Source organism: Eublepharis macularius, chromosome 15, assembly GCF_028583425.1.
Source record: "Eublepharis macularius isolate TG4126 chromosome 15, MPM_Emac_v1.0, whole genome shotgun sequence".
Taxonomy (NCBI): Eukaryota; Metazoa; Chordata; class Lepidosauria; order Squamata; family Eublepharidae; genus Eublepharis; species Eublepharis macularius.
This window is the reverse complement of record NC_072804.1, coordinates 19,258,539-19,277,612: the sequence shown is the minus strand read 5'-3', so window position 1 is coordinate 19,277,612 and position 19,074 is coordinate 19,258,539. Positions and strand designations below refer to the sequence as shown.

Here is a 19,074-nt window from a genome sequence, read left to right as displayed (position 1 = left end):
GCGGAAGTGCTCCTGCCCTCCACAGTGGCCAACGTGTCAGTTTCAGCCCAGATTGGGCTCGTTTTGGGCTCGTTTTGGCATGAATTGGGCCCATTTTGAGCCCAAACGGGCCCAAAATGAGCCCGGTTTGGGCTGAAACAGGTGCATTTGGGGCCACTGTGGCGTGCAGGAGCACTCCTGCACTCCACAGAGGCCCCAATCCAGGCCTGATCCAGGCCAAAACAGGCCCAATCCAGGTGGCTGCAGGGCACAGGAGCGCACAGCGCCGCGGGGGAGCGTGCACAGAAGGTACACTCCCCCCACTGGCCAGGTAAGCAGGGGCAGGGTGTGGGGGGCGGGGGATCCCCCACCCCTGGTGGGGGTCTGGCATCCCTAACCAATCATCTCACTCACTCACCCCTCTCTTTCAACTCCACTCATTATCTATATCACACCAAGCATTTCAAGAAATACACACACATTTAAAATCATTACAGGATGTGATGGTAGAGTCCAGAAATGTACCCCAGCTACACAGGAGCCAATGAGAGATGAGCTTTGAACAAGACAATAAGAGTTATATGCTCAGGAAGAGTTCAGATTTGATGGGAGAGGATTTAGTTGCTTACGTTTTTAGGGTTGGCATCTGGAGGCTGATAGTGGGGGGTAAAAGAGAAGGGCGAGTTTAACAGACGTAAGAATGAAAGATCTGCAAAGATCCCAGATCTTTGGTTAAATTCTGCTGTCTGAGTTACTGAGTATGCCAGCAGAGCTGCTGTAGCCCAGTGGTTGGCTGCGAATCAGCCCACTGCTGGTTCGAATCCCACTACTGCTGTGAGCTGAGTAGGTGGCCTTGGGTAAGCCACTCCTCTCAGCCCTAGCTCCCCAACTGTATTGTGGGGATAATAATAACACTAACTTGTTTACCACTTGGGGTGAGGCACTAATCTGTCTAGAGGAGCGATATATAAGTGCAGTTATTATTTGTTTCTTTGTTTTCTTCATTTATACTTCAGGTTTCTGTTCAATGGGAACACAAAACAGCTTACATCCTTCTCCATTTTATCCTCACAACCTTGTGAAATAAGCTAGGCAGAGAGTTTGTGACCGGCCCAAGGTCACCCAGTGAGTTTCCATGGCAGAGTGGGGATTTGAACTCGGGTCTCCCAGATCTTAGTCCAACACTCTAACCACTATACCTCACTCGCAGTGAGGTGGGTCCCGAGTGAAATCAGGATCCTGCAGGATCCTGTGGAAATTCTGAGCCCTCTTGGTGGAATTGCAGAAACTATGTCTTACTCGGCCCTTACTTGCAGCGGTACTGTATTGTACTGTACTATTGTACTACTGTACTGTATTTTATATGTAACAAAAAGAGTGTCTTTTTGCTTAGGCATGTATTATATAAAATCTAACATCCCACAATTCCTGGTTGAATATTAACATTTACCTCAGTCATATTTTTCTTTCTCAATAAACTTATTTCTTGTTCATCCTTCAAAAGAAAACTGCCTTGTTCTTGACATTTTACCAGATTTTCCCTCAATTATCAATCCAGGTTTTGGTAGGCCCTGGAGAGTCTATTCCCTCACACCTTTCTAAATTCTCACTGAGAACCCAAGTGAAGTGGGATAGGCAGGAAACTGTGAGGAAGAAAAATCCTTTGCAGTCATGGTGGTCAGCTTCCGGAAAATCCAATATATAGGCCCATTTTCTGGCAAAAGAAATCCTGTGATCTAGTGATCCCTGGGAACTAGGGATGCCACCCCCTTGATCAGGGCAGGTGATCCCCTGAGCTCCCACTACCTGCTCTAAACCCCATGGCGGTATTTCACTTCCATGAAAAACCCAGAAGTGACGGCAGGTGGACTCTAAAATTTTCTGACTATTCCCAGAGCTACCCGCCATCACTTTTCAGGAGTCTCTGAAAGTGATGTCATCATGCCCACAAACTCTACCCACCCACCAAGCCCCCTCTCCCAACTAGGGATCTCATTCTCCCAGTCAGGGCCTTTTTTCAGTGGGAACACGTTGGAACAGAGTTCTGGCACCTCTTGAAAATACTCGGCAATAGTGTGTGAAAATAATATTATTTCAAAGAACCCCATGTGTTTCTTCCTCATTTCCCTCTTGAGAGTTCCGCCACCTCTTTTCCAAGGAAAAAAACCCTGCCCCTAGTGGAGGTGAGGGACCTCCCATTTTCACCCTCCGCCCCCCACCATCACTCATCTGGCCGGTAGGAGAGAAAGGCACGGGAAAGGGCCTTTCGGGCACACTCCCAAGACGGTGTGACGATGTCACTCCTGGAAGTGACATCATTGCACCGCCCCAAGACCATGTGCACAGTTTGCAGCGGGCTGTTTTGGGCCCCAAACGGGTCAAATTGGAGCTGTTTGAGGCCCAAATTGGCCCGTTGTGAAGTGATTGTGTGCAACCGGAACCTGCACAATGACCTCACCCAGAAATGACATCACCGAAAGTGACGTCATTATGCAGGCATGGGACAGGTGCGGGGCTGAAGCATGCTGGGGCAACAAGGAAGTTAATTGCCAGGTCCCCAGCCTCCCACTGGGACAGTAAGGGGTCCTGGCAATCCTACCCCCAACTGTCCCACTGGTTGCCAGGTCTACTGGGAACTGGAAGATGAGAAGGCCTGGTGAAGTTAGCGGCACTTCCTGATAACTGCCCCCATACAAATTCTGTTGTCTGGCAGGTCCCTATCTTATGTGAAGGGGAGTAAACTCCTGTTGCTTTCCCCTTTCCCTATAACACATGAAGCTAAACCTATGTACTCCATATGCTGCTGAGGACATTCCGCAGACGCATGAGGGAACTGAATGTGTGCAACTAACATTAGGGAGCAACTTGCGGGGGATGGTAGGTGGTGTTCTGACCACCTGATTTCTTTTCTTTTTGCAAGGATTGACTGTCTCTACCCACAGACCCCCTTAATTCTTCACCCTTGGCTTCTGCACAGAGACTCTGTGAATAATCAACATACAGTGGTTGATTAAAGATGAAAACAGCCGCTGACTAAATGGTCTTGATTATTCTTGTCAGTCTTGATGCCTTAGAGGAGATCAAAGACCCGTATGAAATCTGGAGCGATAGATCTCTGTACCACCTTACTAACGCATCACTTTCCAGAAAGATGACTAAAAGGAAGCACTGCAAGCCAAAACCTGCGGCACTTCCGATCCTTTCAGTTCAATTCCCCAGGGTGGAATTTGACCTAAGCCCATAAAATTGTCAAATCAAAGGCGTGCCACACTTGGAGAAGCAAACAATTTAACAAAACTACCAGAAGGCAATGGGAACAGGGCAACTAGCAAGTGAGGAGTTGTACTGCCTCGAGCACCGTCCGCAAGACGGTAAGAAAGCAGAGGGCGGGGAGCTTGTTATCTGAGCACATAAACGGTTTGAATGAACGGAAAGGAATGCGTAAATTGTGTGCTGTGACTGATCTCTGAGCTGCCACCATGACTGGCCAGGCCAGATGAGACCATATCAGGCGGTTGCCTGTCATTGGCCCTCTGCTCGGAAGGGGAGTAAAAAGGGAACTGTTGTTGACTCAGTTACTATATTCCCAGTGAACTCTTAAGCAATGGGCTTAGAAGATAAGGTGCAGCTTGTACCAGAGCCAAGCAAGTGAATAAATGAAGGAAACTGTAAAAAGAATGGAAAGAGATGAAGACATTTCCATGAGGAAGGGAGGAATCCCTGAATGAATCACTAGGCAGTATGCAAAGGGTTAAAGGGCTTAAAGCTGAAATTCTTGATTGTTTTGCCCACAATTAGGCAGGGAGAGTCAAGCCTGTTGGGAAACAGGTCAGCCTCTCCCCAACTGCAAAGAAGTTCCCGCTCACCAGTCAAAGGCTTGGGCCATGACCCACTGGTGCAAGGGGTGGCCCCAGGGGTTGCCAATCTCCAGGTGGGGCCTGGCGGTGTCCTGGAATTACAATAGCTCACCAAATTAGAGATCAGTTCCCCTAGTGAAAATGGCTGCCTTGGAGAGTGAACTCTATGGCATTATACCCCTGATCAGAAATGTACTTTTCTGATCGAGGTAACCAATGTGTGCCTGCTGCTCTTAAAGCTTTCAATACTAAAATTGGAGCTCAGTTATTGTACGGGGCCCCGCTCTGGATTGATGCTATTGACAATTCAGTTGAACGTGTTCAGTCTAACTTTCTGCGTAAGATCATGGGGGTTCCTATGTGTGTTCCATATGCTGCCTTATGCTTAGAGTGCGGTCAGAATTTGTTGGCCACCAAGGCATGGCTTCACACTATTAAATATTGGTTGAGACTCCATTTTAATTCTGACCCACCCACCCCTAGTTATACGTATCATTTATTATCTGAATTTGTCACCTCTAGTTGGTCGGCCTGTATTGAAGCTAAAATAAGTTCCTTGAACTTATCTATAGAATCTTTATCCCTGCTATCTGAGTCTGGGGCCTTCTCAAAAATAAAATCCAGTCTTTTGGGATTAGAGTTACAAACTCTCTATAGTTCTGCTTAATAGAACTTGTTCTCCCTTAAATTTGGGGATTGTCCCTAATGTAAGCTTCCCAGCAGCATACCTTTACCAACTCCTGGCTCCCAATTTATGTAGAGCCTTTTCTCTGGCCAGACCTAATGTTCTTCCTTCAGCCATTTTATCTGGCAAATTTCATGGGATTCCTTATTATAGCAGGTGTTGTCCTTGTTTGATGGACTGTGTTGAAACTGTTTCCCATGTTTTTCTCCAGTGTACTTTTTATCTGGCGCCACTCCAGGATCTTCTACATCCTATATTAGCACAACTTTCAGAGTTTTCTGATGATTTTAAGGTTCAGTTTCTGCTTGACAACCCAGATGGGGAAATAACTGAAATAGTAGCACAGTTTCTCTACAGTGCCATGGCAAAAAAAAAAAAATACAGTGCCATGGCTATACGCCCTGACAAGTAATATCCTATATTGGTTTTGCCTGTCCCTATCTGTAATTTTTAATCTTACTCTGTATGGACTCATTTCTGTATTTAAATTTTTATATTATATATATGCCAATAAAGGCTTGCTTGGATTGGCATTATACCCCGTTGAGATCCTTACACAAACCCTGCTGTCTCCAGGCTCCACCTCCAAATCTCCAGAAATTTCCCATCCCAGAGTTGGCAACAATGCAAGCAAGCCCAACGCATCTCACCAACCATGCATAGTAGCCTCCAGGGGTTGAATACGTTTTCTGGCATAATAAGAGGAATAGTATCAAGCACCTGAAATGCATGACGGATGCAATGTTTGGTTTTGAGGCCCACACATGCTGCAGATGTGCTTTTCGAAAACAGCCTCATATGTCAGCTGTTCATTTCACATCCTACTTGTAAAACTAATGCATTAGAAATCATGTTTGTGAGATCTTGTTGCTTTTATGATGGCTAAATTCTGCAGCATTCTGATCCATACTATGAATCACAGCCACCCTTTTCTGATGAAGCTGGGTTTTGTTTGACATTTCTATTTTGTGATCTTTGGGTGGGGGGCAGATAAAACTCTATGATTGGGTATGGGGTAGAATTTAGGGTCACTGTCACTTAGTCTGCCTCATCTGCCTCATTGAGCCAGTAGTGATTAAGAGTGGCAGGACAATTATCTGGAGAGCCAGGTTTCATTCCCCACTCCTCTGCTTGAAGCCAGCTAGGTGACCTTGGGTCAGTCACAGCTCTGTCAGAGCTGTGGATAACCCTCCATTTTTTACCCCACTTTTAGATTTTTTCTGCAAACCTGAGTTGCCTTGTAGAAACATCTGTCCTTGGCCTCATTGTGTGAACTTTTAAAATTTGTACTACAGAGGCAAGTTCAGAATCAACATATATAGATATTCCAGTTTAACTACAATGACATTTCCTGAAAGAATCCTAGGAAGTATAGTTTGTCGAGGAAGGTGACATTGCTGTTCATAAGCCCTAGAGCTAGCATGGTATACTGATAAAGCGCCCAATTTGTGCATTCAGATCCCTAATTGGGAGTTGACTATACAGACATTGGGAGGTCCATACATGGTATTTTCTTCCTTTAAAAATCACGAGCAGAGATTCCAATTGGGGCTACAGTGTGATAAGATTTCAAGTAAGAGAGGAATGTCAGGATTAGGGAATACCTGTATGGCAGCTGAGATCTTGGTTGAACTTCCTTTCCCTCAATGTAGCCCTGACCTAGATAGCCCAGGTGAGCTTGATCTTGTCAGATTGCAGCTGCTAAGCAGGGTTAGCCTTGGCTAGTAATTGGATGGGAGACCTCCAAAGAAGATCAGGGTTGCAGAGGCAGGCAATGGCAAACCACCTCTGTTAGTCTCTTGCCATGAAAACCCCAGCAGGGGTCACCATAAGTCAACGATGATTGACGGCACTCTCCACACCCCCAGCAGGTATTTATCCTGAGTGTGGACAGAGAGAAAGGCAAGAGCAAAAGGGAACTTGGCCTTTAGCTTTTTGCCTGTGGCTCTGAGGGATTTGGACCAGTAGATCCTGGAGTAATCCAGAATGTGGTTATACTTTTGGAGCTTTTCCCTGTTTATTTAAATTATATTTTAGTATTTTGTAAGCCACTGTCTCCACTGGGTTGAAAACTGAGGAAATAATAAATATACCTTCCCCCTCCTGATCCATTTTGCTAATCTGAAACGGCCTTGGGGTGATGCTATTTGCTCCTCCGGGAGAAATGTTCTGGGGTCCAAGTCAGCACATGGCTTGAGCCCTTCCTGCACTCCCAATAGGAATTGTTGCTCTCCTGCATATACTTTAAAAACCAACTTCACAAATTCCATTTGTTGAAGTCCTGGTGTCATGTATGGATAAAGTTGGTGGACTAGACCCTCTCTCTTAGGGCCAAGCGACAAGTGACGAATGGCTGTGGAGCGCAAGTGAACAGGGAGGAATACACGTGAGCCTGTTCTCTTGCCGTTCAAGTGCCATTCCTCACTTGTAGCTTGGCCCTTAGCCAAACTTCATTTACAGGATTGTTGTGCGGCTAAGATGGGAGAGGAGAGAAAGATGCAGGGAGTTTTCACTGTATTGTACTATTTTTATTATGCTCTGATTTTGTTGATTGTATAATACTGTTTTCTTTAGCATGGTCTCTCATTTTGTTGGCTGTCTGTATTATACAGTTCTTTCAGTTTAAAGCTGTGAAAGTCCTGGAATATCTCTCTCTTTTAAAAAAAAATTAGAATTTGATTTGAAAAGAAAAATACAAGTAACAATAGAAAGTACATAGAAACTTATACAAAATGCAAAATACTAAATTTGAACTACAACAGAAAAGTGTATTCAGAATATGTGGCTAACTAATGGAATGTTTCTCCTCTCCTTCTCCTTAATTACTTAAACTAAAATTTCATCTCAATAATCTTTAATCAGTCATCTATTTCATATTTTATACTCAACATTTTTAAGGTCTCTATACTATAATTAATCAATTTCCATATTAACTGCTCCTGGAGTCTTAACAAGAAAGGCTAACTACACAGGAAGCAAATAAATGTAACCCATCCTAAGCTCTTAGTAGGAAATGCTCATTCCCTGCCCAGCACTATAGGTCCGCTGCTTCCCTATGGAGAAGGAATAATTATGAAGCTGCATTGGGTTCACAATTTAACTATTCCCCTACATTTCCTTCCAGGGCTTTTTTTCTGGGAAAAGAGGTGGTGGAACTCAGTGGGTTGCCCTCGGAGAAAATGGTCACATGGCTGGTGGCTCCACCCCCTGATCTCCAGACAGAGGGGAGTTTAGATTGCCCTCCACGCCGAGTGGTGCGGAGGGCAATCTAAACTCCCCTCTGTCTGGAGATCAGGGGGCGGGGCCACCAGCCATGTGACCATTTTCAAGAGGTTCTGAAACTCCGTTCCACCGTGTTCCCGCTGAAAAAAACCCCCTGTTTCCTTCTCTTATTTGCTAATTCCATCAGTTTAAGGCATGGGCAACTTTAACGTTTCTCAGTCATTGGTCACCATGGCTGGGGCTGCGTCTGTTTTTTGCCCCGTCTGACACAGGGTTTACTGTGAGCCATCCCCAAAACTGGCATTAAAAGCCACAACTCAATCGTGGAACATTTAAGGTACATGTAACATTTGTCCTTTCATAACCATAAATGAGCCTCATGCATCAATCATGAGAGAAGTGTTTTTCCAGGTCAGAGTCGCAGCACCTCTGCGCTCTCTCTCTCTTTTTAAATAAATCAGTGGCCTGGTGATTTCCTTACCTCAATCACTAGCTTAACCATGCAAACAACTAAGATCCCTTACAGCACTATGGACCACCCAGGCTGTTTTTAGTGGAAGTTGCCCTTGAGTTGTGTACATAGGGATTTTCACCAAAGGACCCAGTATACAGAGGTTTCCACTTTACTGTGGTAATCTTTAACATCGATATTCATTCATGAGATCTTGTAATAATACAGGTGGTTCAATAACTACCTGAACCCATTTTCTTGAAGTGAAATGTATTCAATGATTACTTGGAGTTAAAATTGTAGGAGAACTAGCTGCTTTTTGTTATTTGGGCAATAAGACTTACAGAAATGTTCTAGGACTTCACTTTATAACAGAACTTTGTGTGAAGCTGTTAATTTTCTATAATTTAATTAGCTAATAATAGGATGTACATTTAGGGTATGTATTCACATGTTTATGACTGACCCGTGTCTGAGACCCCATGACGTTTGTTTTTACTTGGGCTAAAAAAATGGATCTAAATAGATCATCAGTTGAAAATTTCTTGGGAGAACCTATAAGTCTAGCCAATCACAGGTTGTACACACTAACAAATATTTACAGCTTGTTAAATGGACCTTTGTACAAAATATATGCACAAATCCCTTCACTTTAGAAGGGGGCCCTTTGTCTCAACAATATTGCCATACTTTTTATGAAGTTTATGAGTGTGTGTATAAACAATCAATAAAACCGAATAGGATATACTACTCCCACACTTCCTTTATACAAAGCATTTGTTGAATCTCACAACCTCCTTCCTTACTACCTTGAAATCTAAAATGGAGTCCCTGAATACTATTAATATAGTATTAATAGTATTAATATATTGTGTGTGTGTGTGTGTACACAACAAGAACCAAGACAACTGAACTGACCTTATCTGTAAATTCCAGCCCTGGATTCTGTTTCTGAGGGCCAAGCTACAAGTGACGAATGACACAGGTTGGACACTTATAGCTTCCTTCAAGTTTTGATGGGAAATGTAGGCATCCTGGTCTTGCAGCTTGGCTCTCCGACTGCTGTCCAATGGACTTTTCAACTGTCACTTGTCCAACATTCCGCCAAGCTGCCTACATTTCCCGTCAAAACTTGAGGGAAGCTGACAAGTGTCCAACCTGTGTCATTCGTCACTTGTAGTTTGGCCCTTAGAGTCAAGCTAGAAGAGCAGGTTTTTAAAAAGCTAGGTCTTTGGAGCATGGAAGAAGCTTTCCCTCCCTGTTTTTACTGTTCCACGTGCACAGAAAAAAATGGGACAATACTCCCTCAGCTTGAGGGGAGGAGGAGCTCCTCCTTCTCTTGTGGAGGCAATCTGAAGCCTTTATTCTTTAACAGACATTCCACAAAGCTGTTGTGTGGCTGCAGGGAACTTGATCTGGGTCGGGGGAACCCAGGTAGATTAAGTACTCGTAACTCACACATAAAAAGAAATGTTTGCTAGATAACTACAACAAGCTTTAAAAGGCAAATAACTTTATTTTTAGCAACTCCAAATTATCAAAAAGTGCATAGCACTGAAACCATCCCTTCGGTAACAAATGCCAGGAGGGGAAAGAGGACACAACAGAAGGTAATATATACATTTTTACAGAGTTTGTAACATACAAGGGTAACAATTGTATAGCACTCCTATATAAATTATTTTCTCTCTGTAGGCAAATAAAATATATAGCAGTCTTGGCAAGCAGTAACCAGTGTCTTCTAGGGGGGGGAAACTCTTTTTAAAAAACCAAATGTTTAAAGTTTCCCTTTGAATGTTTACATCCCCCACTTCTGTGTGGGCATCTTTTGCTAACTGCCCCTGGGTTAAATCTGGCCCACTGAGTTGTACAATCTGATCCCCCCCCCACGCCCTCCACACACACCCAATTGATAACATGGAAGCAACGGGGAGTTGTTACCAGGGCTTTTTTTTCTGGGAAAAGAGGTGGTGGAACTCAGTGGTGGGACTCAGGACCACACAATGATGTCACTTTGGGTCAGCTGGAACAAGGGGGGAGTTTTTTAAAGTTTAAATCACCCTTGGCGAAAATGGTCACATGGGTGGTGGCCCCGCCCCCTGATCTCCAGACAGAGGGGAGTTTAGATTGCCAGCGGCGCGGAGGGCAATCTAAACTCCCCTCCGTCTGGAGATCAGGGGGCGGGGCCACCGGCCATGTGACCATTTTCAAGAGGTGTCAGAACTCTGTTCCGCCACGTTCCTGCTGAAAAAAAGTCCTGGTTGTTACTATCAATAGATTTGCCAGCAATTCTGTTTGAAAGTGGGGTGAGGGATCACTCCTTTACTCAGAGTGGACATCGAGTAAAACTAGTTGCTGACCAGAGCTATACTGTATTCAAAGGGCTGTATTCAAAGGGTATTCAACCTTGGACCTTGTGCTGAGTTAGGCTGCTCGTGCAGTATAATTTAGCTACTAACATTCTTGTATTTTACTTGCACTTTTTATCTTGTAACATGGAAACGAAAAAGTTACAGAGAGATAGCCATGACTCTGAGCAATACTGTTCAGCCACCTTTTTCTGATCGACATAATCAATGTCTTCAACACAATCACTGGATCCTTGTTCCGGTAGATTTTCAGAAGAAACAGGAGATCCTGTTCCCGTCAAAGTCTCCCTTCCATGGAGAACTGGCTTCTCTCGTTCAAAATTATGTGATGTTACCACCATTCTAAGGTGGGCACTTGCAGGTCCTTTCTTACAGATCTGAGATTTCAAGATGCCTTTTGAGTCCTCGCAGATGTTCTTCTGCCTCTTGAGAGACCTGGTAATTTGCTTCCAGAAGAGGTTTCGATTTTCTGAAAATTGGGGGCAAGTGGAAGGGTTGCCTGAAAACGTACAGGAGACATCGTGTCCCTCTCTCTTGCAATCTATTTTTAAGGTAGCCGCCTCTCCTTCATTCAGTGTCCAGGTGCACTGAGACTTCTCTTTGCTGATAAACTTGCCTTTATGGTTGCCTTTCTGTCCTCGGGCTTTCTGACCATTTCCATTCTGAGGACTGGATCCGGAATGTTGCCTTCCACCTTTTCCAGTGTTTGTTCGCTCTTTCTTTCTCTCTTTCTTTCCTTCACAGTCAGCATGTAATATCTGAGAGAGCACAATCAGGGTGCACAAAAGGGCAAGGCATCCGATCTTCATGGCTCCTGGTTCTTAATTGACAACCTGTTCGGGAAATGCAAACAATGTTAAAATTGCTCCTTTTTGTTCACTTGAGTACTTAGACTTTAAATTAGTTTAAGTTACATATAAGTTGTTGTAATCAATACAAATGAATCATATTGTACTGACACATAAAAGAGTATTCAGGACTCTATAAACTAAACTCCTATTTTTTGAGCCAGTTTGGTGTAGTGGTTAAGAGCGCAGAACTCTAATCTGGAGAGCCGGGTTTGATTCCCCACTCCTCTGCTTGAAGCTAGCTGAGTGACATTGGGCTAGTCAGGGCTCTCTGGAGCTCGCTCAGCCCCACCCACATCACAGGGTGTTTTGTTGTGGGGATAATAATAACATACTTTGTAAACTGCTCTGAGTGGGCATTAAGTTGTCCTGAAGGGTGGTATATAAATTGAATGTTGTTGTTGTTATTAAAACTGTATTTTGAAATATCCTTATCTCATTTTTAAAACAGTAAATATATTCAGACAACTTCCACGTGGAGATAAATGTAAAAGTTTGAAAGGCTGCTTGCAAACTTTAATTCTTTTTCACCCTCTTGGTTGCTAGGCCCCTTCCTAGATACCTACGGGATCACATAGTTAAGTGAGACCAGCACAGTCCACGTAGTCTGTAGTCTTCTTCATGAAATGTACAGGTGAAGACTTGCTCCATGTATTTCTGCAGTGGAAGTCAACTTGGACTTTTCCCCAGAATAGGAACAGATGGAGTAGCTGGGGCATTTTCTTTGGGAGGGAAGGATAAAATGGCCCCCTGAGGTCCAAAGTCCCTAAAATTTGGGGGTTCTTTTGAGGACAGTCAGGAGTAGGTCCCCTGAAAATTTGTGATTTTTGCTTGAAAAATGTCACCCTCATAGTTTTCTCCATAGGGAATGATGGAGATTGAAAGTGGCTGGGGGCACTTTCTCTGGGCCTCCCCCTGGTCCAAGGGGGGTTGTTAGAGGATAGTTAGGATTAGTTTCCCTGCAAATTTGGTGTAATTCAGTCAAAAATGACACACACTCGTGGCCACCAGGAAAAAAACCAAATTGAGTTTCCCATAGGAAACAATGGCCGAATTTTAACGAATTTGCTCTGTAATACCGAACCAATAGAGAATCAATTTGGTATTTGGGGAATACTGAATTTTTTTTCAGTTCGGTATTACTGAACCTAATTTACCAATTTTTTTCCTGTCCACATCCCTAGTCCCTGTTTGTCTTTAACGCCAGCCCATGAATTTTTGTTTTTGATATCACTTATGAACAGAAGTAGTTGGGATCATGTCCATTGGCCTAGAGACGTGAAGGCCCAGAAGAAAAAAAACAGAAAAAATCAGGAGTGAGGCGGGGGGGACTGGGGGAAAGGGGGAAAGTCATCCAAGGACCTCCCCCCCCCCATTTTTTTGCTATGAAAAAAATTGGCGAGCACTGAAAAAAAACCTCCTGTGAAATATTTTTTTATTTTTAGTGATAAGTGAAATGCTTTAGGTTTTAGTTGGATCGGCAAGGTTTTAATTAGTTTGAATGGATAAACCTGGAAAAAAATGAGGATTTTCTTTTCAATTTTTCCATCAGAAAATTTGAGTGATCACTGAAAAACTTTTATGAAATAGATTTTTCTTCCCTTTAGAAAGAGTGAAATGTGCTAAGAAAGCACTCGGAGCAGAAGTTTGAAACTGTCACTTTTGTACTGGTATATTTGAACTTTTGCTTCCAATTTTATACACTAAGTAATACACTAAGTAATACACTAAGTCATACACTAAGTAATACACTAAGTAATACACTAAGTAATAAATTATGTATTTTATGATGTTGTTAAAGCAGCAACTGTTTAGCATTAACAGGAAAGTACTCCCCCTCCCCCAACACATAAAACCCATTTTCACTAGAAATTTCAATATCTTTATGATATCCTAAACCCCTAGAAGTGGGCACAACTCCATTAGTACATTTCACAAAAAAATTCATAGTGCAAAATAATCTGGTTTCTAAGAATTTGGGTCATATCTACACTGCAGACAAATTCAGATGAACAAGGAAAGATGAGTATAGCGTATATATATATAGGCATGCTCAGTAATTAGGAACAAGAGCCATCTTAACTAAAATTACTATCTTTTAGCAAGACAGGTGAGAGTTTCAGTTTAAATTTAAGCAATAGAATGAAGTAATAGAATGTAACATAACATATTTAATGTATAATCTGACTTGGTTAGGCTATAACTGAGGCAGAACCAAATATCTCATTACTCATTCTGCCCCACCATAGAGATCAAAAAATCTCATAACAGGGTCATACAGTGACAGGTCAATATTTCTGCAAACCTGAGGGAATCCAGGTTCTGTCATTTGCCAACTTCTGTTTTCTTTCATTAGCGCTACTCGTGTGACTAGCAAAATGTGCAGAATTTTTAGCATTCACTTTGTATTCTTGTCCCAGAAGAAAGTTGTATTCATACTTTCAATATTTAGAAGTTAATGGCCGCAATCCAAAAAGCACTACTATATTCCACGTCGGTCAGGCACCACCTGGAGTATTGTGTGCAGTTCTGGAGGCTTCAGACAAATTGGACAAATTGGAACAGGGGCAGAGGAGAGCAACCAGGATGATCAGGGGCCAGGAGACCAAGCCCTACAAGGAAAGACTGAGGGACCTGGGAATGTTCAGTTTGGACAAGAGCAGGCTGAGGGGGAGACATGATTGCTCTCTTTAAGTAATTAAAAGGCTATCACTTAGAGAAAGGAAGGGAGCTGTTCCTGTTGGCAATAGAGGATAGGACTTGAAACAACAGGTTTAAACTATGGGAACGAAGGTGCCGGTTGGACATTTGGAAAAACTTCTTCACGTTAAGAATAATCCAGCAGTGGAATTGGCTGCCTAAGGATGTGGTGGGTTCCCCTCACTGGCCGTCTTCAAGGAGTAGCTGGACAAATACTTGTCATGGGTGCTCTAGGCTGTTCCTAGATGGTCTGTAAGGCCCCTTCCAACTCTGTGATTCTATGATTCTAAGCACTTCAAGCTCGGCATGTTTTTGTTCCCCTGCATACTACTGAATAATCAAACTGTTCTTTATGTTCTTTCCATGTAGTTTATAGTTCCTCACAACCCCATTGGAATGAAATTATAGGCAACCACCTCTCACTCCCTGTATCAAACATGGACCTCTGAATAATTGCTAGAAGCTGCAACACTCATTTATGTCCAAATAAACATGTACTGCCTGGGCCAGAAGTATTTTCAATAATATAATGGCCTTTTTTTTTTAAAGAAACAGTGAGATTGTACAGCAAAAGTGCAATGGAAGCAAATTGTTCCATAAACCCATCTCTGCTGATGTGCAATCTGTTTTGTTGCAACAAAATTTGCCGGTGTGGATCAGCTCAATTATTCACAGACCTGCAAGAAATGGCAATTAGTACATTACATGGAACAGCAGTTTGTGCTGGATTCTGAAAGTGTGTAATTATCTGAGCACACTTTCATTTTTTAAAGCAACTATACCTCCTCCAACAGACCATTTCCAAATGAGTGAGTATTCGCATTAGCAGAAGGCTGTTTGCTCACGTTAAACTTGCTATGTAATTAGAACAGTCTCTTTAACAGGAGATAACTATCTAACACTGCAGTCCATAGTAACCCACCAACTTCAGGATAAGAAATTAGATCACCCTAGACTAGGATGATTATTTTGGGTAGCAAATGCCAACTGCAATCCTGCAAATAAAAGCTGCAATTTTATACTCAGGAGGACAAACCCAATTGAATTCATCAGGACTTATTTCCGAGTGGGCATGTATAGGCTTGGGCTGTGTATCCCACTGAACTCAATAGGGTTTAACTAGCTTAACTGGGCACAGGATTGACTTCCATTGGTACTTCTTAGAGCCAAACCACAAGTTATGTACTTACATGCTTTTTCTTTTCCTGAAAAGCAGCCTTGGAGGCTGTAGCTAAGAACGGAAGGGAAGCTAGAATGATGTTGAATGGCTGCTTCCCTTCAAGTTATTTGCTTTCCCAAAGGCAGAGGAAAAGATATATATCTTCCCCATAAGGAGAAAAGGCCATTTGAGGAGGGCACCTTTGAATGGACAAAGATCCAGAGGAGTTAGCCGTGTTAGTCTGTAGCAGCAAAATCAAAAAGGGTCCAGTAGCACCTTTAAGACTAACCAATTTTATTGTAGCATAAGCTTTCGAGAATCAAGTTCTCTTTGTCAGATGCATGGAACAGAAACTGTTTCTGTTTATTTGACCAGTTTCTGTTCCATGCATCTGATGAAGAGAACTTGATTCTCGAAAGCTTATGCTACAATAAAATTGGTTAGTCTTAAAGGTGCTACTGGACCCTTTTTGAATGGACAAACTTCTAGAAAGAAAGAAGTTAAGCCCCCCTCCCCTTTCTGACCCTGTTTCTGCGTTCTCTGTTGTGGACTAACCCCAAGTACATGTAACGTCATTTGGCTCTCATCAGGCAGCTAGGAAACAAACAGTGAAATCCTAAGCAGAGTTATGCCATTGTAAGGCGGCTGAAGTCAATGAGCTTAGAACAGAGCAACTCTGCTTTGGTGAATGGCACAGTTAGCCTCGCAGTTCTGAGAGTTTCAGGTTTCTATAGTAGACAGAAAGTGCAAGACAGCCGCAACACATACCTTTTGCTTTGCCTTTTGAGGTTTTTTTTTCCAAACATAGAACTCAAGGTGAATCCCGTCTCTTCCAGTGTTCGGTACCTCAGTGCTTTATTTATACCACCAGAGACACACCTACATGCCTTCAAAAGATTATTACTACATAATGGCAGGCTTTCAGGCCTTATTTGCAGATCCTGACACACCTTCTGGCAACAGGCCAGGTCTTGCTTGTAACAGTTTTTCAACACACACACACACACACACACACAAATGCCCAATTACATTCCAGTTTGGAACTGATAGACGCACGTTTATGAAAAGGAAGACTCGCGCCAACTCCTTGCCTTTTCTGGCTTGACAGTGGGCTGAAATACGCTCCCTTGATAAACGTATCATCCAAACAGGGATGGGCCAATAAACATGAATAAACTAGAGGGGCAGGGGGGAACTGGCTACAATTGAAAAAAGCTGGTAGTTAGGCAAATTGCTGATTTTATAGCAGCCGGAATGACTTTCCCCGCTGGAAAAGGAAGTATGAAACGCCATCCAAAGGCCTGTAGTTCCACTTTCTCATATTCAGTCCTTTATGACTTTGTTTTCCTTTCCTTTGGCTCAGTTCAAACATAACACAAAAACCTGATTTCATCAATGAGAGTTGGTGTGCTTGTCTGAACTCAAGCCACTCCACTATGGTTAGTTAGGGTCCTGTAAACCAGAACCTGAAACCACGGTTTGAAATTGGTTAATTGAACCAGAACCAGGTCCTGGGACAATGGGCAGGAGAAGGCTGAAAACCGTTTGGGTTCCAACTATGCCTTAAAATGGTTCCATTTATGAACATAAAAAGTGCGTGTGGATGATTTACAGGCATTTAAAATGACTTGGGAAAAGATTTGGTGGGGTCAATAACCGTGTGGTCACTTTCAGAGTGGTTATATCATGGTGCCACACCTGACCCCTGTATAAGAGGTCTGATACTGCTGGTAGGTGGAGGTAATGACCTTGGGACATGACCCTTACCATTCCCGGTGTGGCCAAAAAGGAGTGACCTGAATGCAGTGAGTGTGAAAATGTCAAACTTTGCAAAGGGTCCTGTTTATCCTGCACCTCTTCCACTAGCAGAGAAAATGGACATGGGTGGTTAAACAAGAAAGGGCAATCCTGCAGTTCAAATTTATAATACTTCTCAATCTTCTGAGAAATTGTAGGGATGGAGTCTAGGTTTTCCCACATGCTGTGGGCAATGCCCAGCAGATCGTCCACTGGTGGGAAGGCTATCAAAGAAGTGGGGTTGGAATATAAGACCTGTAGCAAATTACCCTTTGGTTTTGGGGTAAAGGCCAAAACACCCAACTCAAGTGCTCTGGCTGTGCACACCATGTGTTCCAAGAACAGGCAGTAATCCTCATTTGGAGAAGATGAAGCAATATCACCCACAGCTTTCTCCCGTGATGGATCTGATGCCAGTTCTGAAGTGACATCGGCACATGAAACTCCAGACATGAAACCACAAAGAAAATCCAAGGTATAGACCCATTTTCTGGCAAAAGAAATCCTGCCATCTAGTGGTCCCTGGAAACCAGGGATGTCACCCCCTCGGTCAAGGCAGGGATTCCCCTGAGCTCCCACTGCCTGCCACGGCTCAAAACCCGGTGCCATTGCAGGTGCCATTGCTTCACTTGCATGCAGGGGTCATTTCGTAGATAAAGAGCAGGAGGAACTCATTAGCATAACTCATTAGCATAACTCATTAGCATATACCACGCCTCTTGACATCACCGGAAATGTGTCATTGGCATAACTGATTTGCATATGCCACACCCCCTGACATCACCTATCCTGGCTGTTTTGGACCCAATCCTGGCCATTCAGGACCGAAATTGGGCCCAAAATGGCAAAAGGGGGCTGAAAGTGGCTAAAAAGGGGCCCAAAATGGTCAGGATCGGGCCACTGCTGAGCAGGAGAGTGATCCACCACCTGTCAGAGGCCCAATCTGGGCCGTTTCAACCCCAATCCAGGACAAAACGGGCCCAAAATGGCCGAGAGTCAGGTGGGCAGGGCCACCTGACATGTGACCTCTTTGGGGAACTGCCAGAACTGTGTTCCTGTGCGTTCTCCCTCGAAATGAGCCCTGCTTCCATGAAAAACCCAGAAGTTAATGCTGTATTCCAGTGTTTCCCAAAGTTGTCTGGACCGCGACCCATCTAAAAAAAATTTCAAAGTTCGGGACCCACCTAATACAACAACCATATATAACGCACCCGTGCCTAACATGAAGGGGGAAAAGCAGCGTTATATTGCTGCTGCAGCATTTTCTCGTTAATACATATCGTAACTATTGTGAAGGACTGTTCAATTAAGAAAAAAAGAAAAACATCCAGTTATAATTGAAATTTTTACTTACTAAATATAAGATGTGACATTTCAATGAGAAGGATGTATTTGTTTCCTATTTCTTGCCATTACAGCTTTAGCATCGACTTCGAATTTAGTCACTTTTAATCGCAATGAATTTGTTACGTCCAACTTATTTCGGTATTTAGTTTTAATATGAACCATGACTGAAAATCCCACTTCACATAAGTATGAGGTAGTGAAAGGGAGGAGGACTTTCATGGCTTCATCAAACAGGCAGGGATAGGTGTCAGCAACTGACAGCCAGAATTTCATTAATTGCTTGCGATTAAAAGTGTTTTTCAGCGATGTATCTTCTGATAAATCAATAAGTTCTTCACTTGCTTTTGTTGACATTAAAGTTGGTATGTTGTCTTGAAACGGGTTACAAATCCAGCTCATGGTGTCGAACTTTTTCATCTCTTCCCCGAAGTAGGCGTCAAAGTTATTTTTCAACTCTGTTAAATGAGTGGAAATTGCAGACACTGCATTGATATCTGGCTGCACTTCATTTTCTATAATGAAAGTTTCAAATGTTTTAAAACAATCATACTTGCCTTCCTCGATACATCTCTTCCACAACATAAGCTTTTTCATGAACGCTCGAATTTTATCGTGAACTGCAAAAATGTCGGATCCGTCTGATCCTTGCAGGTACAAATT

General features: G+C 43.1%; 1 protein-coding gene and 1 long non-coding RNA gene across 2 annotated transcripts in view; one reads left to right on the top strand and one right to left on the bottom strand.

Annotated features, from left to right (window-relative positions):
* Nucleotides 1–3,254: 3,254 nt before the first annotated feature.
* The window catches only part of LOC129342786 (uncharacterized), a 37,657-nt gene continuing 21,837 nt past the window's right edge, over nt 3,255–19,074 (top strand). The window contains exon 1 of the long non-coding RNA XR_008598256.1: nt 3,255–3,350. This is a non-coding gene — a long non-coding RNA (uncharacterized LOC129342786). The remainder of the gene's footprint in view (nt 3,351–19,074) is intronic.
* Nucleotides 9,691–16,123, bottom strand: FGFBP1 (fibroblast growth factor binding protein 1). Its single transcript, XM_054998672.1, has 2 exons — nt 16,039–16,123; nt 9,691–11,396 (listed from the first exon to the last, which is right to left on the bottom strand). The coding sequence occupies exon 2, from the start codon at nt 11,370–11,372 to the stop codon at nt 10,665–10,667; it is 708 nt and encodes a 235-aa protein (XP_054854647.1). The 5' UTR covers nt 11,373–11,396; nt 16,039–16,123; the 3' UTR covers nt 9,691–10,664.

Excerpts from the sequence above, each read along its gene's own strand:
- FGFBP1 (XM_054998672.1), bottom strand. The coding sequence starts at position 11,372 with ATGAAGATCGGATGCCTTGCCCTTTTGTGCACCCTGATTGTGCTCTCT.